At 41.9% G+C, this 25,361-nt stretch overlaps 1 protein-coding gene across 1 annotated transcript; it reads left to right on the top strand.

Moving 5' to 3' along the window:
* The first annotated feature begins 3,119 nt into the window (after nt 1–3,119).
* On the top strand, nt 3,120–23,863 carry ALLC (allantoicase). Its single transcript, XM_044419189.1, has 12 exons — nt 3,120–3,169; nt 6,228–6,343; nt 6,965–7,015; nt 7,864–7,951; nt 9,079–9,204; nt 11,560–11,639; nt 17,376–17,508; nt 18,062–18,217; nt 21,202–21,275; nt 21,901–22,009; nt 22,668–22,795; nt 23,030–23,863. Exons 2-12 carry the CDS (start codon nt 6,254–6,256, stop codon nt 23,180–23,182), a joined length of 1,188 nt encoding a protein of 395 aa, XP_044275124.1. The 5' UTR covers nt 3,120–3,169; nt 6,228–6,253; the 3' UTR covers nt 23,183–23,863.
* Nucleotides 23,864–25,361: the final 1,498 nt, after the last annotated feature.

The raw sequence follows: 25,361 nt of genomic DNA, 5'->3' as shown, positions 1-25,361 counted from the left end.
AAGACGGAAGTCCTGTTGATGTGTGGTTCAGGCTTTCAGGTAGGTGACTTCGACCCTGTCTTGGATGGGATAGCACTCCCTCTAAAGGACAGGGTCCGCAGCTTAGGAGTGCTCCTTGACCTAGAGCTGTCACTGGAGATCCAGGTGGCAGTGGTGGCAAGGAACGCCTTCCTCCAGCTTTAACTGGTCCATCAGCTGCATCCTTACCTGGATGAACACTGCCTAGCAACGGTGATACATGCTCTGGTAACTTCCCACTTGGATTACTGCGATGCGCTCTATGTGGGGCTGCCCTTGGAAACAGTCTGGATAGTTCAATTGGTACAATATAGAGCTGCCAGGTTGCTGATGGGGACTGGTCATTATTCTCATATAACGCCAGTCCTCTACCAGCTCCACAGGCTTCCAGTTGAAGTCCAGGCCCAATTCAAGGTGCTAGTTTTAACTTATAAAGCCTTAAACAGCTTGGGACCAGGATACCTGAAGGAGGTCTCCTTCCTTATATTTTATTTATTTATTTTTATTTATTAAAGCATTTTTATGCCGCCCCATTCGCCGAAGCCTCGGGGCGGCTTACAAACAATAAATAAAGGCAATTATAAAATAAATCACAACACATATAAAATTAAAAATACAAAAAATACAATATAAAATAAGCCGCCCTGGCCAGATAAGATCAAATAATATTAACAGTTAAAATACCGCTTAAATAAAAAGGTCTTCCCCTGGTGCCGAAAAGCAAATAACGACGGCGCCAGGCGGACCTCTCTAGGGAGCGCATTCCATAACTTAGGCGCCACTGCTGAGAAAGCCCTCCTCCGAGTAGCCACCCTCCTAATTTCTCTCATGGGGGGCTCCCGGAGAAGGGCCTCTCCCGCTGATCTCAAGGGGCGGCTGGGCATATATGGATGTAAGCGCTCCTTCAGGTAACCAGGACCCAAGCCGTTTAGGGCTTTAAAGGTCATAACCAACACCTTGATCCCCTCACACCCCTTACGATCTGCAGGAGAGACCCTGCTCCGAGAACCCTCCTTGAAGGAGGTAAGGAGGATGTCTACTTGGAGTAGGGCCTTCTCCGTGGTGGCACCCAGACTGTGGAATGAGCTTCCCAGAATGGTTCGCCTGGCACCAAGCTTATATATTTTTTGGTACCAGGTGAAAACCTTTTTATTCAAATGTCATTTTAAAAATCAGTAATTTTAGAAGTTAACAGTCATGCCTTTTAAAAAAAATTGATTGTATTTTTACTGATTATTTTTTATTCTATTTATTGTACTGCTTTATTGATTGTTCTTATCTCTTATTGGTTTTAATGTTGTAAGACGTCCTGACGTTAGTTGTCATAAAGGATGTTTTAAGTAAGTAAGTAAGTAAGTAATAGTGTGCCACTTTATATCTCTCTGCCAGAAACAACAGTTGTTTCGCAATTTGTCTCATTTGCCTAGAAGTTTAAATCAGTTGAGATTATTTAGTTCACCAGTTTTCAGATGGTGTTCCCTGAAAGGTTGTTAATGGTGGGCCAGCGTGGCTGACAGACAGACATGTTTTCTGCCCTACCCTTCATCGGCCAGAACTGGCTCCAAGACACTTCATTGCTGGAAGCAGAACATTCATAGCCGGCATTAGGGTGTCCAGGAGCACATTATGCAAAAAGGGGGCAGACACTGCCAGAAAAGAGCACCAAAATCTGCAGGGTTGCAGTAAGAAACACGTATGCTAATTTATGTGTATAGAGAAAAATCTAGAAATAATTCTTATGATTTAAACAGACATGCAGTACATTTCAGTACCATGGGGAAATTCTACTAGGAGACCCATTGCCTGCTGAGCTTCTCCTGGAATAAAAATGGTACCAAACTAAACTGGACTGTGTTGCCCTGCCATGTTGTCCAGAACGGCCGCCTCTTTCTGCCTAATGGTAGGGCCAGCCTGCTCTTCCCTGAAATGGGTGGCTGGGACCAGGTGGCGAGGGAGAGCTGTGAGCGCTCTAGAACAAGCCCTTGGTTCATACAGGGTGATGGGGGAATCCCACAGGCCTGCCTAGCATGATACTGCTTGAAGTGAGCACACACCCAAAACTCCTTTGGGAACTCCTGGCTTATGAAACACTCATGTTATCTAGAACACAGAACTTGCATTTGTGTGGATGCAAAAAAAGCTCCTCACTGGATCATGACTACCTCACGGTGTCTGAACATTGGAAGCATATCCTGTGTTTGTGTAGATGTCTCTATGGCAATCAGGTTAAGTCTTTCTTAGGAAAACACTGGCATATAATTATAATTTTTTTTATAATTACATTTTTATACCATCCCATAGCCCATTGGGCTCTCTGGATAATTTACAAATCATGGTCTGTAGTCTTCCTCTAAGTCTTCCCCTTCCACAATGTACTAATTTCTGGCTGATCGCTAGGATAGCCTCCTTTTGTGCATTTTTCTTCTCAAAATGGAGAGTGCTGTGCTTGGACCGGTCCACCTGCTTCAAGTATCATCGAGGTGGGCTGTGCAAACTGACAGTTCCTTTGCACTGTCTCCAATCTCCTTTGGTGCTCTTTGCTAAGAGCATGGTTAGTACTCTGGACCTTTTGCCCTGCCAGTTTTGGGAACCGGGTGCTTTGCTATTCACAATGCAATAAAGTAATCTGTGCCTCTCATCTCAGCGGCTGGGACGGGCTGGGGACAGACACCCTTGCGCAATGACTACTATGGGCTTTCTGCCAACGTATGGGCCGTGCTACAAAGGCACGGGCATTTAGTGGCTGCTGAATCCTCTGTTCCAGGCATAGTTCCAGGAGCAAACTTTGTGCAGACAAGAATCACAATCAAAATAAAAATGTGCGTACCAACATCTGTCACAAATTCGACACTTTCCTGGAATGTGCTAGTTTCATTTAAAACAGGATGCTCCAATCAAACGATTAACAAATTGCACCTGTGTATATTTAAGATTTATAAAGGGCTTGCATATTTTCCGCTCTATTTGTTTAAGAAGGGGGGCAGCTGGACATTTGGACAGAACAGGAATCTCGTGCAGAATCAATAAAACCTAATGATTGTCTACTGATGATGTAACTGGCTTATTTTGGATTAGGCATTATCCCTTTTAAACATTCATCTCTTTACTCTTCAATTCCTCAGGGCGGCTGTGAAACAAAACTACTAAAAGAGTAAGATTAACTGATTTTAATATATTTCTCTTGGAACAATATGGCAAATAGCTTTTAACCGAATTATTAAGATTATACATAAGAACCAGCATTTTCTTCTTTACAAGTGAATTATGAAAAGTTTCTATTCAATAACATTGCCTTATTTTATTTTCATTTTTGATGGTGTGTCTGCCTAGATGACAATTTAATTATTTGATTGAATGATACAGTACTAGCTTTGACAATGGAAATGTTACTGATCTGTGGTGAAATAACTTCTAGGATAGCACAATTCATTATGAGCTTTTTACATGAAGCATTTATTGCTTGCTTGTCATCCCCTACTCACAGTTGTTTATGGATTCTTCACATGACAATATGACCTTCCAGCTTAGCTTGTTGTAAGCAGCACTTTGTGTGAGTATTTTTAGAGCAGAAAAATGGGGTATTCATTCTGAAGGCAAAAGAAAGCACTATTTCCTCAGGCATTTGTGCTATTTCTCTATACCTCAGTGCCACCTAGAGGTTATGTAGTGGAAAAACAGAAAAATGCTCCTTGGGTAGTTCTGCTACAAAACTGAGTGTGGTTTAACAGCCTTGCATAGAAAACACTCTGTCTTAGTTGCAAAATCTGGCAGGTCTGCAGTTGGTCAAGTTGTCCAAGTACCAAGTAAACATTATATTCTTGGGCTTTGAGAAAGATGGACAAGTTTCTCAAACAAGGTTCCTCCTAAGTAAACTTAACAGATGTGGTGTAATAGGACTGGTCCTTTTATCATTCAGTAATACTCTGCGGCTAGGAATAAACTCTTTGTGCAGTGGGGAGAAGCAGGCAGTGGGTTCTAACCAGGATGGTTCGGGGCCCAGTGCTTTTAACCTTCATAAACGATAAGGCCAGCGAATCATGAGGCAGCCAATCCCTGATGTGGAATAGTCAGGCTGCTTAGCCAACTTTGTTCCCTCAGAATAGCTGAACAGGCAACAAAATGGCAAATGTGACTCCATGAAGCAAATGTGCGACTGTGTACATTAGGGAAGGAATTGCTCACTTTACATATTCTTGGAAGTGATGGGATTAGTGACTAACCCGGAACGGGATCTGGGGGTCTTGCCAGATATCTCAATGAAAACATCAACTTTGTGGATAGCAGCTGTGAAAAAGGATGCGTAGGAAAGGAATTTAAAATAAAACTGCCTGTAATGCAATGGCTTCATGTAAACCTAATATGTGGCCACGTTTAGACTAGTGGGTATACTAATGGTTTTCCCAGACGAAGGAAATACAGCAAGTATAACTGAGAGGGAAATGATGCAGAAAATGACAGAATGATCCAAGCTGGGAGTATTTTTTTTCTAGGAGGAAAGTGAATGTGTTGGAGAAAAGTCAATAAATAAAAAGATATGAAAGGCATTTATAAAATTAGGTAAGATTCCCCCCATCCCTTTCGAAAAACCTACAACCCATTGTCATTTAAAGAAAACAATTAGTCATGGATTGCAGAAGAGACAATGTAGGGTTGTTTGAAGGTTGTCTAATTGCTCCTGCTGCCTGGGTTTGTACAACGTGGCAAATCAAGGCAAGTCAGGTATCCATGGATGCCACACAAAAATTTGATTTGAGAGTCCTGATGGGAAAATTGAACCACACTGGGCTGTTGTGTCATGCAATGAGGCTCAGTGAAAATGCATGGCACAGCACACAACCAGCTTAGAGAATTTGTTTCTGTTCAGTGTGATGAGAGCCACTGCCTTACATTTCTCTAACGAAGGAGTAAATTAATGGAGGGAAAAAATCTATTCATGACTACCATTGGTCATATCTAAATAAACTACCTGCTTCAGAAAGGGGACAAACAATGGGTCCATGTTATTCCACTCCATGCCTTGCTTACGGGGTTCTTCGAAGCTGTCTGCCAGACATTTTTAGAAACTGCCAGCTTGGTGGACCATTGGGCTGAGCCAGTGATGCCCCTTTTATATCAGGTCAGGAACTTCTACTGCCTTGCAGTCAAATAGCAGAAACGGTGCTTCGTGAATTAAAGGCATTTTGCAGGATGGAGGGAAGGAGTTGGTTCTGCTCTGGTTTGCCCAGTGGCCAACAACAAAGTTGTCTATCGGTAGAGCTCAGCACAGTAACACGACTGTTTGGCAGCTGAGGACTCTGATGGATCAGACCAGAATCCATCTGGCACCCTTCCTTCTTTCCTCTGAAATTTACCAACTAATATATTTCCACGCACTGTCTTAGTCCTCTGAGTATGCTAATGCTATTATCTCAATTTTGTGATGACCACACACTCCAGAGTGTTATTCTATTACGTAGGCCTGAAATTTTAATCCCATCAATTAGAACAATTAATCAATTAGATCAGTTAATAAAAAACAATTTAATTAACTAATTCAGCAGCAATTTTTAAAATATAAGTAGGTAAAAATGCAGATGGCAGGAACTATCTTAGAAGCACAGCATGTGTGTGTAAGAGAGAAAGAAAGGGAAGCCTAAGATGGTGCTTGCTGTGTCGGTGTCATTTTAAAAACAAAGCCTTAGAGCTAACTTAAGGAAGTTCATGGAAAGAAAGCATTTGCCTCCTGCCTGCAGTCTTGAATAGCTTCTCCAGTCTTCCCCCAGTGGTGAGCCATCCCTCCTCTGTACACCATCCCATATTGTTTGAGGGGGCTCCTGACCAGGAGGGAAACTTCCCTGCAGTATACTTCTTTAAGCTGATTTTAAGTATTCCATGATCTGAGCCATTGTAAATATGCATTCAGGATTTAAAAATACATTTAAATCGATGCAGTTTTTAAAAGGGTGCATGCCTAGTTGTATTTAGACTGGACAGAGGCCTCTGGCTCCCAATGTGCCAGCCAGCATAACTGGCTAAAGCATAGTGAGGGTTGTAGGCCGCTTTTCCTGTCTAAACATGTGTTGGATTGTATCTGAACCAATTAAAATTACATGATTAATGGGTTATGTTTTCTTTAACTGAATGGTAGCCCTCCTTTTAAGAAGCCAACAACAACAGATTGGTAGGAGGGGAGGAGAACTGTGGTCTACTTTCTTTCCTTTCTCTTTCAGAAGAAAAGGAATACTTTTGAGCATAGATGTCGGCTCATCTCAGAGAAGGAGAACCTAATGTTTTACCCGACTTTCTGCATATGAATGACTTAGCGTGCGAAACCACTGGAGGAAAGGTACCTTCAGTGCAATTCTTTAAAATGTGCGGTGATTTTATTGAAGAAGTAAAATAAAAAATCTCCAGATGTGAAAAACCAGCAAAGTAGGTATTATGATATTAATTACTTCAGTCAAATAGGAGTGCTGCCTTGATTGGAACAGCTCCTCTCTGCAGGCTGATCATTCAGGTCCTTCCCCAACCTGATGCCCCCCTGATGTGTTGGACTTTAACTTTCATAATTCTCATGCACTCTGGCTAAGAATTATGGAAACTGCAGTTCAACACTTCTGGAGAGCACCAGGTTAGGAAAAGCAGATCTTGTCAGTGCCCGCAGATGAACATAACCAAGAAGGAGGTAAGAGTTATTTAGCAAATAATGAAATTGTAAAAGAAAAGAAAATATGTGCATGGATATATCTCTTTGGAGTTGTTAAATTTGGTCACTTATGCTTTCCCATGATGAGTGCTCTGTACACTGAGGAGTATTAACAAGGGGAGCAGGGGAGATGCAAATGGGAAGAAGGAAGGATGAGCCAGGGACCTAGATCGCCCACTACTTTGGTCAGCTTCAATGTGGTCTGTGAAATAAAATGTGGAAGTCCTGTTATAATTCATGCTTCTGTTTTATATTATACAGATCTTATTTGCCACAGATGACTTCTTTGCTCCTGCAGAAAATCTGTTAAAGGTAGGCAAGGCTTGTGTGGCCCTTCTTTGATTTATAAATGGATTGTAATAAAGATGATTACTAAAAGCCAGTAACAGTCCAAGCTTATGTTCTGTTCATTCCCCCAAGCTGTGAAATCCCACTGGGCAGTGCTGCAGGGACCAGAAAGCACACCAGGGAACGCCAGTAGCCCCGTTCAGGAGCTCAGTGCCCTGGGGTAGCAAACCAAGCGGTGGGGCTCCCAATGTGTTGGCTAGCCAAAACACATGCTGGCCACACACCCCAAGAGATGCACAATTGCGGTCAGTCACAGGAAGCCTATGTGCCTAGGCACAGACATGTGTTCCTGAAGGAAGGTGCCATACAATGGTACAGCTGTTATGTGCACAGACTAGGGTTGAGGGACCTGTGACCCGTTGTTAGCCTCCGACTCATGGTTGTCGCCCAGCCAGCATGGCCAATAATTAGGAATGACGGGAATTAAAAAAGTTTCCGACTTTGGAGTAGGCTCACTACAGATTGACACTGGAGAGACTAGCAAGCCAATGGAAGCATTGAACAGCATTGTTCCGGCCCATATACTGCTAGGCAGCAGAACTGAGCCGCATGCTGGTTGTGTGTGCACCCGGGTCCCCCTGGGAAGGGTCTTGCAGGGCCATCTCTGCCACTTCATTGTACTTACCCACTTCTTCATGGTTTGCTTATTTGACAAAAAATGAAAAATCAGAAAGTATTATCTTCTGAGTGGGTCAAGACAACTTTGTACACAATAATGCCTTCTAACTTCAAAGCTTGTTGTTTATTTATGAGGGGACAGATTGTAATGCAAATCAGGTTTTGAGCCCTCTTGCTATTTTATGTTTGTTTAGAAGCAGAGGCCAGTATTTCATGCAGACCTATTTACTGAGTATGGGAAGTGGAGGGATGGATGGGAAACCAGGAGGAAGCGAATTCCAGGTAAAACACTGATTTAGTAGCTGAGCTGCAAAACTGAACTCAAGATAATATGAGGAAATCTGGGGTGGAGTCTTGCTCTGTAAAGATCCCTGGACTACTCTAAGTAATCTATTGTAAAATTATAAGCTACACACAAAGCCTATGAATGATTTCAGGTTTTCATCTACAATTTGTCACTTATGTCATGTTTTCTTGCAAGGAGCCAAATTAATGGTGACGTTGAGAAAACGAAACATCCATTGTAATTTAACATTTTGGATTACCTTGTGTGTAAAAGAGATGGCAACCTATCATTTAGTTTTCTCTTTCATATTTCTTGTGGTTTGTGTGCTCCCACTCAGGTGCCTTTGAAACTGATGGGGGTGAATATGAACAGCAATTGAATTTATTCTGCCAGCTGTTAATTTAGAGTAGTAAACTCAGCACAAGTCACTACCAAGTGGATTTGGTTCATGCAGAATACATTCATGTTCAGGTTGCCCAGGCTTTGATTATATGCTTTGATAAGACATATGTAGTCTACCTGTCACTCTGCATCTTTTCCTCTGAATTCATCTTTGGAAACTCTTGGCGATACCGATGTACAGATTTTATTAATCTTTTCCATCTGTGTTTTGTGGATTGCCAGGCACCCGTTGTTCTGTAGTTTGGTCACTGATGGAATAGGATCTTGTGCAATGCGTTCATTTATACTTGGGCAAATTTGCACGTGCCTAAAATTGAACTTGCAAAAATGCACAAACTCCCCCAAGTATGCAAATAAATCCTCAAAGTGTGCCACTACTTTAGACTTTATTGGGAGATATGGGTACTTTCAGATCGCATTTTAAAATTCATAACCTTTTTCTGTGACTAAATTGTATGAAATTTGGGACAATAGAAACAACAACAATGGTAGTTAGCAAACCCACAGAATCCGACTGACTCAGGAGAAGATGGTTTACTGTGGAATCTGTGGATCAGATTCATAGAAATCTAAAATTATTTGAATCTGTTGATTTCTCTAACATCTAGTTGGTCATGCTGCATTCATACTAATAAAGTCAATTCTTTTCATTTCCTGAACCAATCTTAACATTGATTATAGAGTAATTTTTAAAATAAACAACTGTTGCATTCTTTTTAAGGTCATGACTGGTGCATCATTCAGTTGGGTGTACCAGGTATTATTTATGGGTTTGAGGCAGACACATCTTACCTGGCTGGGAACTGTGCTCCGTGGATATCAATCCAAGCTGCTTTCTTGAAGCCAGGTAACTAAAATGTTAAGAATGCCCACAGCAGGCCTGATGCTGCGTCAGAACTAACAAAGCTCAGTTGCTGGTGAGACGTATGCATAGAAACTTTTCTTGAAGGCAACCTTCCCCCATTCTGGCACCTTTCAAATGTTTCACTATAACTCCCACCATCCTGGATCAGCATGGCCATTGATTATGCAAATGTTTGGAGTTGCAGTCCAGTGCATGCAGAAGGCATCAGGCTCAGGAAGGATATTTTAAGGCACTTAGAATCACAGAACTTTAGAGCTGGAAGGGGCCATGAAGGCCATCAGGGCCAACCCCCTGCTGTTGCAAGACACCAAGGTACACCACCCCACTCAGTTTCTTTCTGAATGTCTCTAGTGTGGGAGACCCACCACCTCTCTAGGCAGCTGGTTCCAGTGCTCTATTGCTCTGACAGTGAGGAAGCTCTTCCTGCTGTCCAGCCTGAATCTGGGTTGTCGCAGCTTGAATTGATTATTCCATGTCCTACATTCTGTCATCAGCAAGATGAGATCTGGACCTTCCTCTTTGTGACAGCCTTTGAGGTACTTATAGAGGGATATTATGTCTCCTCTCAGTCTTCTTGGCTAGAGTTAAGAGAAAGGGATGGAGGAAGCAAGTTATGGCAAGCAACCCACATCAAGAAGCATCAGCTGTGGGCATGAGGAAGGGGTTTAAGCAGACCTTTCCAGGTCTAGCTAGCAAGAGCATGCCAACACAGGAGGTCTAAGCACAGATGCACTCTCACAATTCACGTTCTGTTTCTTTTATTTTGTGCAGCGATACTACATTGGTATTAACACAGTCCGCTACCACCCAGTAAAGTTTTCCATCCTGTGTTAGTACTGAAAGGGGCGCCAAGATCTTATAGCATATCCGTAAAAGAGCATGTCTCTACTGCTGGGTTCTCTGGCCGCTACGGTATGCAGCGGGTATGCTGCTGTCCCTTTCATCCTACACAGCACATTCTGCTAATCCTAGCCCCATTTGGGCTTAGCATCGGCTCAGTCTGACAGAAGCCTTCTAGATCCCACCAGTAGCAATGGTGATATTTAGTCCTAGCAGCAGGGGAAGCCGATGTACCCATACATCAGTGGCATTTTATTTTTCAGGCTTCACTGCAGGCATTTCTACAGGCTTCTCTATGCAATCCATTTATTGTGCTTCCATATTCCCAGCCTTTCTAGCGGGATCTTTTTAGAGTGAGGAGAGTCTGATATTAAATTCTAAGTCACAACATACAGGAACAAAAGCCAGTGCAGTAGCTTTCTGACTTACCACAGTGTCCTGCTGTGCTTGGTTAACAGAATATATAGAAAGGCAGGGAAATATAACCACCTGAATCCCCCCCCCCCCCACATATTCCTCCTGCAATGAAAACAAAAGTTTCAGTAAAAAAAAAGCAGGCTAAAACCTTTGTGTAGAGAAGCCCTACATCCAATATTCAAACACTATATATAAAAGCTAGGCAAGTGCTAGAGCTAAGGAACTGGATTCAAACTTAGTCATAGTATGAGTAGACTCACTGAAATTAATGTACGCCTAAGTCTGGGCCAATACAGTGTTCCATTATGTGCATTTTCCCTATATGTATGCCATTTTAATCCCTGCTTCTCCTATGAACCTAAACACAGACATTTCATCTGGGTTAGTCTGGAGATTTAAATCTAGGTGCCTGCTGTCTAAATAGACAGAACTCTGTACTATACGGCATGGATCAAAGAAACACAGATGCCTATTCTGGCCTTCCCTTGCTGCAGTTCCTCATTATGACACACACTAGATGTGGCAGATTGCAGACAGAAAAACCCAACTAGACAAGATACCTGTGAATGCACCCTGAAAGCAGCCGCAGGATAGCGGTGGTAGAAATCTGAGCAGGGGAATTAGTTTTTTCCCCTTGTTCCATAGCCCTGATCAAAATGCTCCCCCTCAAAACTCCTAGTAGCTGTGGAGAGGGAAACATCCAGGTACAATAGATGTCTCTGTGTTGTCTCCTTTTTGTCTGCTAACCTTAATAAAGGCATGCTTTGGACTGGGGCCATGACACAGGTAAAAGTCTCAATTTCCCTCCCCACATGGCATAATCCCTATTCGAATAATAATAAAAACCTTACTGTAGGGTTTTTTGCGGGGTGAGGGGGAGTCAACAGACAAACAGACACGCATTCATGTCATATCCAGTTTTGCCCTCAGTTTTTCCATATCTCATTCTTGCCCATATAGCATGGGACAGTCTGGTAGACATCTGGTTTCTAGTATAACACGCTAAAGATAATACGCATCTTTATTTAAAAATGGTCTGCTGTCTCATGGACTCTGCTCATATTATGTTTCTGTTGCCAGAAGAGGTCCCACTACTGCCACCCAGAGGGATGAGAATGGGAACTGCAGCTTCAGATGAAGAGCTCCAGGCTGTCAAGGAGGTACCTTGTGACCCTTGGGTTGGAGGAAGTTCAGATCAGGGATCACTTGAGACGTTTGTAGTAGCATTGCTGTCTCTTATGAAACTGATGAAGCCTCTTATTCTCACTGCCCACACTTCTAATCAGTGAAGTGTTTGCTGAGGGGGCGCATGATACCTCCAGCCACACATGGTATCCCAGGGGTCTACAACCATTTTGGACCTGAGGGCACGCTTGGGAATTTGAGAAGCTGCTGTGAGCAGCCCATAAATTGGCCTCCATGCTGGATGTGGCTACTCCAACAACTGGTGCCATGGAAATATGGCTAGTCAAAACCCGGGAGGAAATAGGGAGGCTAGAGGCTGGGAGGGAGGGAGGGGGAAATGGAAAGAGATGCTTCTTGGCCTGCTCGGTCTTCTTCAGTCCACACAGACTCTTTTTGTTTGCTCTCCCTCCATCCAGCCTCTGACCCCAGAGTTCCTTTCTCCCAACCCTTCCCTTGCTATTTCTCTTTTTCCCCATTGCTAGTCTTTCTTCTCCCACTTCCTCGCCCCAGCCTTGCTCTTCCACTCTGGCTCAGCCCTTCATCTCAACTTTCTTCCCATTTCCGATCTCTAGCCTTGACATTTCTCCTCTCACTTCTCTGTCTCGCTCTTTCTTCCCTCTTCTCCCCTCCAGCCCTGCTCTCCCCTGCTTCTTTTCCTGCCCACGGAACAGTCGATCAGTGACAGGTTCAGCAACAGGAAGGAGGACCCTAATGGGTTTCCATCTTTTTTAGAATTGAAAATTGGTCTTGAAGGGGACAGGGAGTAAAGAGCTCTGCTGGATGCCATTCGAGGCACTCATGGGTGCCCTTCGTAGGTGCCCTCCGGGACCATTGCTGCCCTCCCTTCTTGTTCTCCTTCCACCCCTTTTCATCCACCCCTTCTTTCTCTACATCCCCACCCACAAGTCGTTCTACAGCCCCCTTGGCTCAGTTCCCTTCTTAACAGCGTGTGCTGTTTGGCAGTGGAACGATTGTGAGGGCAGATGGGGGGTTCTTGTTCTCTGTAGGTGTTCAAGAAGAACTGGGATGGCTGCCTGTCAGGGATTCTGTAGCTTTGCCTCCTGCATTGCAGAAACTGCCCTGAGCAGGGAACTGCACTAGATCCAATCCAGTTCTGTGATTCTTTTTCCTGCCAGCCGTTCCTCCTTCCCTGAAAGACCCTGAAGGTGCAAAGCTGTCCTGCTGCCACTAACAGAAAAGCAGTCAGCCATCCTTGTGCTACAGTCACATCTTGAGACTGTCCAGAGCTTTCTTCTGAAAAGATAAGAGAAAACGCAAAATAAAAAAATTAATAGTAACCATGTCCAGGAATCTTTGCTTTTTAAAGGACAAATGTGAAAGCTGGACAGATGTCAGGCTGAGCCTTAACGCAGAGGCCTAAAGGGGATGCCTAGCTACTCTGTGGAAAAATACTTCTTTTTATGTCCTCACTCTACCATCACTTGGCTTTGACAAGGAAAACCAGAGTCCACAGGGGGTGTAGAATCAAAGCGTATTTATAGTTTATTCAGACATACAGGAATAGATGCAGCATGTAGGTAGCCCCCAAAGGGACTACCAAGATGGAGTCTGGACAAGATGCTTTTATAACCTATCAGTTATGTACACAGTTTGGAGGAGGGCAGTGGATCAGTTTGTGAGTGGCACATGAGAGCAAAGGAATAGGGCTGAATGGATTAAGGCAACCCAAATGGAAGAACTTTCAGGCCAGGCAAAGATGAGCATGTCTAAGGGATGCCTCCAAAGGAAGAAGCTTCAGGCAGGCACATTATTTAAGTTGCAGGTGGGGAGCAAGACTTGCCACATGGATTCTTGATCAGACCAGGAATCCCATCTTAAGTCTAAACCTCTTTTACAGTTAGCAGACACATTATGGCAGAGCTTTCACTCATTTTGTCCTGACAGCTTCCTTAGGTGACTGTGGGTTCACTACTCTCTTTCTTCACAGGATGCATAATTTTATACATCTGTATCATGTTCCCTTTCCTTGACTTTTTTCTAAATTTAAAAACCTCAAATGCTGTAGCCATTAGTCACAGGGGGCATCCATCAGGACTTGATCCTTTGGGTTGCCCTCAGTTGTCTTTTCCTTCACAGTGCAGAGTAAATGCAAGAATACACAAATGGGGCTATCAGGTCACAAACATGTTTCTCTCATTAACCTCACATCTGTTGGACTGATTTTTCTGGGCGTGAGAAAGGGCCTCAAGCAATGGGCATTTGGAATTTCCCCAGAAGTAAAAGGAAAAGGGTGTGGACGTGGCAGTCAGTACAAGCAACCTGTGTTGCTGTGAGGGGCTAATTTATATATCTCTCCTCTGTATCTTCAAGATACACAAACTTCTAAAAGGTTGATGGTGCATGGTTTTCCTTTGTGAAAGCCATAGATTATTTTTCAGCAAGGCTTCATCTTCCACATGTTTAGCTTTAATATTGCTTTCTACCAGTTTACTTGAGAAAAAAGTTAGAGTGACAGTTCTGCTAGTTTCTGGCTCCTTCTCTGATTCCTTTATAGAAATGGCTAGTCCTGTATTAAGGAGGCCATTTCAGCAACAAGCTGTGCATTTTTTAAAGAAAAGCAGTAATTTCACATTTGAGTTGTTCAAGCGCTCTCGAGTATAGCCTGTTGTAACTTGTATGTGAAATCTTATTACCATTTATAACATCCTTGGGTTGGCTTGTTAACTAGAGAGGCCTATTTCAGGATTCAGGTGTCCATTCAAATGCATTTTTCCTTAATTACAGCAGGGACTAGACAGGTTTGTACAATGCAATAAAAAGAAATCTGCTTGACAGAACACAGATAATCATTTCTTGGCTGTGCTTTCACGGGTGTTTGAAATAAAGGAAGGATTCATCAAAATATGACCCTTCCTTGTGGCTATGAGTCTTCAAAGATAACAAAGAGTTTAGCACTGTATTATATTCTCAAAATTGTTTTGTAATATGCAAATTCATATTAAAAGCCAACTAAATCATTCAGCAAAATTTAACTCTAACAGCGACACAAAAAGCTAAAATATAAAAGCAATATATTTATGGGCTGTGATGTATTAAAAAGAAACCAAAACATGGCTATCACAAACGGAAAAGCAAGTTAGCAAAAGTCACGATTGAATGCCCTCATCCTCCCTCGTAAGCTTCAAGACTTAAGTTTTGAAGAGAACCAGTGGGGTGTTGTGATTAAGAGCATAAGACTGGGACACAGGTGATCTGGGTTCGAGTCCCCACTCAGCCATGGAGCCAACTGGGTGACTTTGGGCCAGTCACAGACTCTCAGCCCAACCTACTTCACAGGGTTGTTGTTGTGCGGATAAGACTGAGAGTAAGAGGAGGAGAATGATGTAAGTGGCTTTGAGTTCTTAAAAAAAGGAAAAGAAAAAGGCAGGCTCTAAAATCAAATAAATATATAAACAAACAAACAAATACTAACTACCGTATTTTTCGCTCTACAAGATGCACTTTTTTCCCCCTCAAAAGTAAGGGGAAATGTCTGTGCGTCTTATAGAGCGAATATGTGTGTGCAGTAAGTCTGTCAGATGTGCAGCATGGTGTGCCCAACGCCCGGGACATGTAATATGCCTTCAGTACCTTTAGCTCTCCTGCGGGCAAGACGTATGGCCGCTGGATGAACTTTTTTTTTTCCCTTGGCACCTCGGCACCACGTAGCTGTAAGGAGGCGGGACGGGGGGCGGAGACCAAGGCAGAGAGCTTTAGATCAGAAGGAGAGAGGACATCTTCCATAGAGGTGAGGAGAAGGCGCATGAAACAAAACACCAGCTAGATGGCAGCGTTGTTCCAGTGTTGCTGAGAGATAGTAGATGAAATGTAAAAAAGCCAGTAATGTTCACGCTGCCCTATTAGTGAATAATAGAAAAAAACTTCTGACAAAAAATGAGATATTGTACGGTAAAGCAAACACACAGTAGACTAAGCAGCCTTTGCAGAATAAACTTCATACACGAAGGTAATGCTGTTCAAATATCCACTGATCCTAAAAAAAATGTGTCTGATCAACTAACAGATATTGGTCCTTCTATTAACTTTATAAAGCAGGCACCGTTCTGATCCATGGAAAGCTTCCTGATAATCACAGGTCAGTGTGTGTTTTCAAATGGCAAGCCCATGGGGAAGTGATGGGGAATGTGCCTGTGACTGAATGGATCACACATCACATGAATAATGGCTTCTCAGTCTCTACAAAAATGATAATACATGAAGCCAGACGCATTGCTGTAGAGAAAGGCATTCACGATTTTACTGGATCACCATCGTGGTGCTACAGATTTATGAGGCGATGTGGCCTTGCTATACGCACCAAAACTAGAATTGCACAAAAAATGCCAAAAGAATATGAATCTAAGATTCTGTCTTTTCAGAAATTTGTAATTGATGCTAGGAAGAAAAATAGGGTTGAAATTGGCCAGATTGGGAATATGGATGAAGTCCCACTAACCTTTGATGTGCCTTTGATGTGCCATCTAATAGGACTGTTGATTTGAAAGGTGCCAAAACTATCACCGGGAAAACCTCTGGACATGAGAAAACCCATTACACAGTTGTGTTGTCTTGCTGTGCAGATGGCACCAAATTGCCATCCATGTTAATTTTCAAAAGGAGAAAACATTTCCAAAAGAAGTGATTCCAAGAGGAGTTGTTGTACATGTTCATAAGAAAGCATGGAGGGACAAAAATGGAATAAGAGTATGGGTTGAAAAAGTGTGATCCAAACGTCCTGGAGGGCTTCTGAAAAAACCTGCCATATTAGTGCTTGACCAGTTTAGAGCACATATTAGCAAAACTACAAAAAAGTGCTTTAAAGAAGTGAAGACTCATCTAGCTGTAATTCCTGGAGGTCTTACCAGCCAGTTGCAACCTCTCGATGTTTCCATCTTCAAACCATTTGAGGTCTTTATGCGAGAAGAGTGGAACAAATGGATGGCTGCTGGTAATCATGATCTGGCACCTACTGGGCGAATGAAGAGGCCCACTATCACTCAAGTTTGTGAATGGGTGAAAACATCATGGCACTCAGGGAAGGAGGAAATCGTACAGGCATTCAAAAAATGTGGAATTAGCAATGCTTTGGATGGAACCGAAGATGGTGTCTTATATGAAGATAGTGAAGAAAGTGATGTCAGTGATTGTGAGCAACAGAGCTTCATAATTTCTGACTCTAGTGATGATGAGTTCTATGGGTTCAACGAAAACTAGAAGAGTACTCGAACTTTAAAGTCTCTCTTTTGTTAATGACAGTGATGATGGTTCTTGATGCCACTGTTGACTGCTGTTCACTTTACAAGGTTGAAATACGGTATTACTGTATTCCGTTATAGTTTATTAAATAGTTTAGTAAACCATTTGATTCAGAATATTTTTTTCTTGTTTTCCTCCTCTAAAAACTAGGCGCGTCTTACGGTCAGGTGCGTCTTATAGAGCGAAAAATACGGTAACTTGGTGGCTTACATGCATCCTATGCATGGAGTGAAGCACAGCAGAGGTGAGATCTGCCACTGCTGCCCCTCTGCCATGTATTTTCTCTAGACAGTTGTCTGCAGCCATCTAAAGCATCAGGGAAGGGCAGTGGGGGAGCAGTGAAGTCAGGGCATGGAGAGGACCTCAGGGGCTTGGAGGTAGGACTCTGAATAATTGTGTGGCTTCCCAGAGGATGATGGGAAGGCGCAGGATTGCACACTAACATTTCTTTCCAGATGAAATCAGATGAATGGACCTTCTTGCTTCCTATGTCAGAGGTAAAATCAGGAAACCTTGACACTGCCCGCAACTATTTTTCTGTGACTTCCAAGCAAAGGTGGACTCACTTAAGACTCAACTTACATCCAGGTAATGTCTATATATATAATAGGTGCATCAAAAGACTTATTTGACATCTGTTTCCAGTCAGTCTTATCTCTTAGCAGTTAATAGCATCCATGAGGAACATAGTTCCAAGCATTCATTAGGAGCAAAAGTTTACATCTGCAAAGCATCATCTACTGTATGAATTTGCTGTATATGCATATCTTCATTTACAGGTGGCTTTGCACATAGTGCTAAACCACCACTGTAAGCATCCAATGGTGCATGCAACTGATCATAGGTTTTGCTATGGGTTGTTCTACCCCTGAAACTTCCATTTTGGCATTGCTGGAGGGGCCGTCACTGATGGCAGCAGGTGTAACATTTGTAACTACATCGGCTCCTTTACGTTCCTTGCCATCACTGCCTGTCCTAGCACCACCAGCACCTATTTGCAAGAGAATATTATATGCTCTACTACACCATGTGGCTCTTAAATTATATAGGTGTGTATATATGTATTAACTTATCAAATTGAATTATGGCCTTCATTTTTTTCTTTTCAGCTTTAAGTAGGAATTATTATTTTTTTCTGCAGATGGTGGGATTGCACGTTTAAAAGTATATGGCACGATGCTGAGAGACTGGTCACTTTCCGGCCAGAATCACTTGAGTGATTTGGTGGCAATGGTGAATGGAGGTGTCTGCATTGGGCATAGTGGTGCACAATTAGGTCATCCCCAAAATGTTTTAGGTAAGAATAATGCTGGGCTTTATTTATAACTGTTAGTTTAGTTTCATTCAATGCAGTAAGTAGGATACAATTTTTCATAAAATCAAACTGCCAACTTCTTAGCATAAAACTACCCAAGTGGCAACATGAGAACAATGACACAAAGCACTATTATTGTTCATGGGCCCAATCCAAGGATACTTACCTTTGGCTCCAGCATAAACCCAACTGGAATAAATAGACACTTTGCAGCAGTCATATGGAACACATGTGAAATAGAGTGTTCAATTCTGGTCACCTTAATTCAAAAAGGAGATTATTGACTTGGGAAAAGTACAGAGAAGGGCAGCAAAATTGATCAGAGGGCTGGAGCAGCTCCCCCATGAGGAGCGGCTACAACTTGGACTGTTCAACTTAGAAAGAAGGCGAGTACAGGAAGACATGGTAGAGGTGTTTAAAATAATGCATGGTGTGGGAAAAGTAGTGAGTTTCTCCATCTGCCACAACACTCAAACCCAAGGTCATCCCATGAAGCTGACTGGTGGGAGGTTTAGGACAGATAAAAGAAATACTTCTTCACACAGCGTATAAACAATGGAGCTTGCTGCCATGGGAAGTGGTGATGACTGCCAATCTGGATGGCTTTAAAAAGAGATTGGACAGATTCATAAGGGAGGAAGCTCTCAGTGGCTACTAACCTTGCTGGCTACTACCTCCTTCACCTGAGGCCACAGGCCTGCATACACCAGCTGCTGAGGTGCTTGGACGGGAGGGGGTCTTGCCCCCATCCTGCTTGAGGGATCCTGTGCGCAGCTGGTTTGCCACTGTATGTACAGAGCTCTGGACTAGCTGGACCTTTGGTCTGATCCAGCATGGCTTTTCCTATGTTCTTATGATGGCTTCTTTCTCATTTCATGTGGGAGCTCAGTGACATTGCTTGGCATGACTTTTTCACTCATTTAAAAACAGTTCTTCTGGTTTATAGGTATATAGGCAAGGCATTACATTTTGAAAGTAATTGTTCAGATATATCATTTCATGCTCCCCACTTCCCTGAAGAGTAGGAAATTGCAACTGAAGGGTGGTGGATAGTTTATATGCTCAGTTTTCTTGTAGGAAAAGTATAACCAATTTCTTATTTAAATACTTGTTTAATTTTAAATGCACAAATTGATGGGTAACAGGGAAGATTTCACAAAATACTGATGTGATCCTGCCAGTGGAATCAGTACGGGGCAACCTCCCCTGGAGCACCTGCACTCCTTGAAAATCTGCTAAGGACATCCTGGAAACCCTCCAGAATGGATTGTTTGGCAGCATAGCTAGACGACAACCTATTGTGCTAGTAAACTGCTGTTAGAATAAATTTGGATTAATCCTTGTGTCATTAACATAGCACCAGCTCCTCCAAGCAGCATGTTCTTGGAGTTCTTTTGCTTCCTGAGGCTGGTTTCTGTGGGGTACTTATACAAGTTTTCTCTCTTTTGCTGATGATGGTAGAGTGGAATTACAGACTCTATCAAACATATTGTCATGGAAAACAAAGGAACAGAAAGTTCTGAGAAATCAAGTAAAACCCATATCTAGAAAAAGGAAAGAGTCCTACTGGTGAGATCCAGTTGAGGTGTTAATGCCATATGGATTAAAAAAACAAGTCTTGATTACCATGTATACTAAATTCTAAGGTTACAACATTTAGCTGGTGGATATTTGGATTACATAATTGAAAATATTTTTATTGGCTAAAACACGTTCCAAATTAACTGGTTAACATGTTTACATAGCAAGAAGCATCTCTTTTAGGGTGCTACCTGTTGTGATACATGTTTGCATCATTTAAAAGCAGAGACAGGGATCCAAAGAGCACAAGCAAGAATTAGGCAGGTCTTCTAAATTTTTTTCCTTCTTTAAATGACAACTCCACATACCACAAAATATTTGGGTTTCTCTACATAAGGCATTTATTGTACATTTGTTAAACCTCACTCACAGAAATTAGCAGGACTTTTTACAACATCATGATCCCACATTGGTACGCCTGTGTTCTCCAGATATTCTCATGGCTTGTTCTAGAGCAGGGGTCTCAAACTCACGGCCCATGGGCCAATTGCAGCCCATGGAATAATATTTTGTGGCCCCTACTTGATATCAAAGTTTAGTGATAGTGTGGCCCGCGCATTTTTCTCACACGCACCTGCGTGAGTTGTTACCCTGGGCGCAATGTTCCCTCTAAGCTGCATGCCGGGACGGGCAGCGCACGAGGGAGGGGCCCTGTGGCCTTCAAAGTGCTGGCGGCACCCAGGCCGGCCTCCGGGAGCGACGCAGGATGAGCGGCCCACCACCACTGCTGCCGCCCAAGGCCGACCACCGCGGTGGTGGTGGGCCGCTCATCCCGCGTGCCCCTTACCTTCCCTGAGCTTTCCAGGATGTTCAAGCGGACCATGTGCCTTTTTGGGAGCACCTATCTGTGTGAAAAGCTCTTCTCCACCATGAACTTTAATAAGTCAAAGTTCAGGTCCGAACTTACTGATGAGCATCTTCAAGCCATACTGAGGGTCTCAGTTGCTTCCTCCCTCAAGCCAAATGTTTCAGAGGAGGAGTGGCAAGGGCAGTTGATGTTGGATACACAGAAATTCAAAGCCCATTTGCGTGTGCAAAACTAATTGTGTGCTTCTTCAAATCCTGTTCAAAGAAAGCATTTTTCTCCCTTGGAAAATATTGTTTTAATCCTATGTAAATTTATCCTGATTTAATTTATTTTTTATTTATTTATTAAAACATTTTTATGCCGCCCCATTCGCCGAAGCCTCGGGGCGGCTTAATGAACTTAACCACTAATCAATTAAAACTTACACAGTAAATAATATATGATTTATTCAACCAGTTGACAGCCTTACTCACTAAAATAGAAAGCAAACCACCCCAGAACAGATAGAATGGCAGGTGATTTATAATTAACAGCATTTATTTCCTCTGTACTAAAGTATCACTTTCCATTTGGGTAGGAATTGGAAAAGCAAAATCTATGAAAGATGGATGGGAAACAGGAAGAAATTTGGAAAGACCACCAGTTTTAAAAGTAAGGAACAAATTTGTTATAACAATTCATATCCGATTTCTAAACAATTCTCATGTAGCAGAACACTGATTTTTATTAAAAGAAGCAGTCCAGTCTACATTCAACAGTGCTTGGCAAAGTTATATTGGTAATGAAAAGGAGAAAAAAGGATTCACAAACACACTGATTTGCATGTAAAAAGCAAAGTAAACGCTAGTCATTTAAAGAAAAGTTACACCATTAGACCTTGTCTTTACTGTCTGCTCTGTGATTCACTAATTGTGGTGCTAATATGGTTCACCAATCCAAATGGGGTAGGTTCTGATGCAACCACAACTGACCCCTCTATTTCCCTCCTCTCTCCAACCAGCAAACTGTTTCTTCCCAGTAAATTACTTGCATATGTGAACACAATTAATTTACCAGGCATAGAAAAAGGGGAAGGGATGGGAGGGGGGTAACCAATGTACGACCACATCTTCCGTTCCCTCTAACCTCCCACCATGCAAGCAGGGGAAGGGGAGCCGGAAAGCAGGGTCTATTGAGTCCTACAAGGACACCGTGAATGGATTGAGCCGGCATTTTCTTTGGAGGTGGCAGCAGCAGCAGGCAAACCCATCATTAACCCCCCTCCTTCTAATTCCAGGTGGATGACAAGGGAATCCTCCTTATACCAGGAAGTGAATGGGCAGTCTACCGACTAGGTCACTCTGGAGTAATAACACACATTGAAACAGACACCACTCACTTTAAAGGTACAATATTTGTCATCCATCTCATGCCTTTTCCGTTAAATTCTAGCTAAATCCTATTGGGAAAACTGCATGAAGGTTTATTATGACTCAATTTCCCCCTAAAATTCTGCTTTTTTGTTATATTAAATGATGGATGTTTTTGATCTTCATTAACCTACATTTTAGCTCTGTAAACTTTTCATGATACTGTGTAATATGTGCATCATGATCCAAAGTATATTTACCTGCCAGTAAAATTCACTGGGCTGAATCCTGTAATGTTTCATTGACAGAAGCGCTTCTATCAAGGGAACTGGATGGGCAGCAGTTTCATCCTTCCCAGAACAGCCTCTGAAATTGGCTTTGCAGGGTTGGGAAATTTTGCAGTGCAGGAGGCTGCAGAAGAGATGAGAGGGGGAATCTCTTGCCACATTAGCAGGTATCTGCTAGAGTGACATTGGATTTAACCCACTTAATTAAATGGAGCTTACCCTAAGTCAGTGTGCACTGGGTTGCAGCTTTACAGTGTGATCACCTGCCTGTCTGCTCAGAAGCAAGTCCTATGAAGTTTAATTGGAGTTACGCACAGGTCCATTATGTAGCCACTTGTGACGTTAATTTGCTTGGGGAAAAATATATCATCACAAAGGGATCTTCCTTTCCCTTTTTTAACTATTAGGGAACTGTCCGGATACATTTAAACTGGAGGCCTGTATTTTGAACATTCAAGAAGAAAAAGAATGCATATCCCAAAAATGGATGGGGAAACAAGGCCCAAAATGGAGTATTTTGCTGCCTTCCACAAAGGTATGCTTGGAATGTCTGGATCAATTGTTTGTAGGTGAATGCACCCTTCCTTTAACGTATTATTGGTAAGAAGCACTTTCAGAAAATAGTATGAATTTCAGAAAAACAAAGGCCCCAAGTGTGGCACATTCACAACTGGAGCACGGGGTGATGTAAATATTTTAATGACAGTCTTGCCTGAAGTTAATACAGTAGTTATATGTACCATGTTTACTATGTTCTTCTCCCCTACAGCTTAAACCCCACAAGAGGCATTTTTTTAACAGTACTGCCATACAGACACTGGATGTGTTTACTCATGTGAGGCTTACAATTGCTCCTGATGGAGGTATAAGTAGGATGCGACTGTGGGGTTTTCCAAGAGCTCTGCCAGACACGCACATGTAACATCTTCACAGGAAAGGGTTTTCAAAATTACACTTAATGTTAAGCTAAACTGAATATTTCCATGTATTTGTTGTTGTTAGTCGCAAAGTCATGTCCGACCCATCGCGACCCCATGGACAACATTCCATGTATACATCCACTTAATTATACTATTTTCTACATCACTGATTCAAACATAATTTTTTACAGATGTACAAGAATAGCATCATTTCTCTAGTCGAATGAATAAAAATATATTTGCTAATGGCTTATCTGATTTAGGAAATTATATTTTTAAGTAATGATAAGAGGCAACACATGCCTCAAACACATAAAGGAATGGTTTTTTCCCCCTAAGCAGATCATCTGTCATAATGCAGTGATATAGTTTAAAATGTTTGTATTATTTGTAACAAAGCCTATGTGAATTGTTGCATTATATGTGATAAAATTTAAAATGATATGATTTATATGGACTTACAACCTGATTTTATCATTTCTACTGGGTTTGATAGAACTTATTCTCTGGAAGCATGCTTTATAGATTCCAGAGACATTAACCTTATCAAAACTGACAGCAAAATATATTGGTCATCTGCGTAGTATTATACTTCAATATATTTGGAGTTTGTGTATAGAGAACCATTTTATTATTTTGTTTAGTTTTGAAGCCGTATCTATTATTTTCAAATTTTTCATATAAAATGCTCTTCTTTTATGAATTAAACAATAATAAAATGATATTTACACTCCTGGTTGTGTAAGTTGCATACTCATTATTCTGCACTTCCACCTATTTTATCTTGTCTGTCCGTCAGTCCTTCACTATTGTTCATAGGTATAGCCAACATAAATCCAAATAAACAGAGAATAAAATGCAACAAAAATACAAACCAATCTAAAATTCAGTAAAAAATTACAAGCCATTTAAAAACTATACAAACGTATTATAAAAATGGATTTTTAAGGGAAAAGTATGAAAACAGTAATTAGAATGACACAATTATAATCATACATCCACTCGATAGGATCAATTATAGTACAGTCCTTCTCCATAAATTGCTATAGAGCTACAGGGTGCTGCTTTGCCCTTAATTTTCTAGATAAAATTTTGCAACCTTGGTCATAATACAGACATTATTTCACAGAAGCAATATTCTAATCTGAACCAAAAAAAGCTCTTGTCTGCAAATATAGATGGATCTTTTCTTTATTTAACTGTTTAACTCTTTTGGAACCCATGGAAAGTAGAACTTCTGTACTAATCCTAAGACTTACAGAATTTATCTAAGAACTTTGGGTTGGGCTTTGCAGCTAAGAAACCTTTTATTTATTTATTTGCAAGTGCAACTCATTCATAGAAGACAAGTTCAACCAATACAGAGCAAGTACCATATGAACATGTCTTTCTATGGAGAATATTTCTGTTTCCACCTGTAAAAAAGGAGCTCGTGTACCCTGAGGGGCAGCTTGCAGGAATCTTATAAAGGAGTTCTAGACCAGACACATTAATATAACCCCATATCTCTGCACCACACAGCAGTTGTGGGAGCATTTTGTTTAAAAATACAACTGCTGGCATAAGCAACCCTCCTAAAAAAAATGCTTCAGGGTGTACATGGAAGAGGATGCATGGGATCCATGAGAGTTGGGCATTAATCCCGAGTTCCAACCATCTACTAAATTAACACAGATGTTCAATGAGTATATTCTCTCACTTCCAGAAAGGAGTTTTTTTCTTCCTACCAAAAATCACTACTTTTGCTTTTGTATCTTTATCAGGTGCTCTTTTAAACAGACTCAGTCAGTAGCCTACTCATACCAGTTTGGAAGAACTAATACCAATAGCATCACCATACAGAATAACGGAGAGCTTGATGTTCAGCAAAATACCAGGCTGCTCAGTTCTTGAACAATGCTGTTAATATAGACATTAAAAAGGAAGGGGCTGAGAGACATCCCTTGGCCGACACTTCTTTCAGTTGGTGTATTTTCTGACAAGTCTGCTTGCTCCAAGTCTGATCCTGAGAGTGGTATTAAAGTGGGGCATCTGTGTTAGGCCATATTGTTCATATCTTTAGGGAAGAAATTATCATATCACACATTTGCTTATGGAACAAAATTCTTCTACGCTGTAGGTGTTTCCAGAGGGAGGAAGGAGGGCTGTTCAGGAAATGGAAACTAACCTGGAAGAGGGAGT

This window comes from Varanus komodoensis, unplaced genomic scaffold, assembly GCF_004798865.1.
Source record: "Varanus komodoensis strain SLA01 unplaced genomic scaffold, ASM479886v1 scaffold10, whole genome shotgun sequence".
Lineage (NCBI taxonomy): Eukaryota > Metazoa > Chordata > Lepidosauria > Squamata > Varanidae > Varanus > Varanus komodoensis.
Note: the sequence above shows the minus strand (reverse complement) of the source record. Positions and strands in the feature narration are given on the sequence as shown.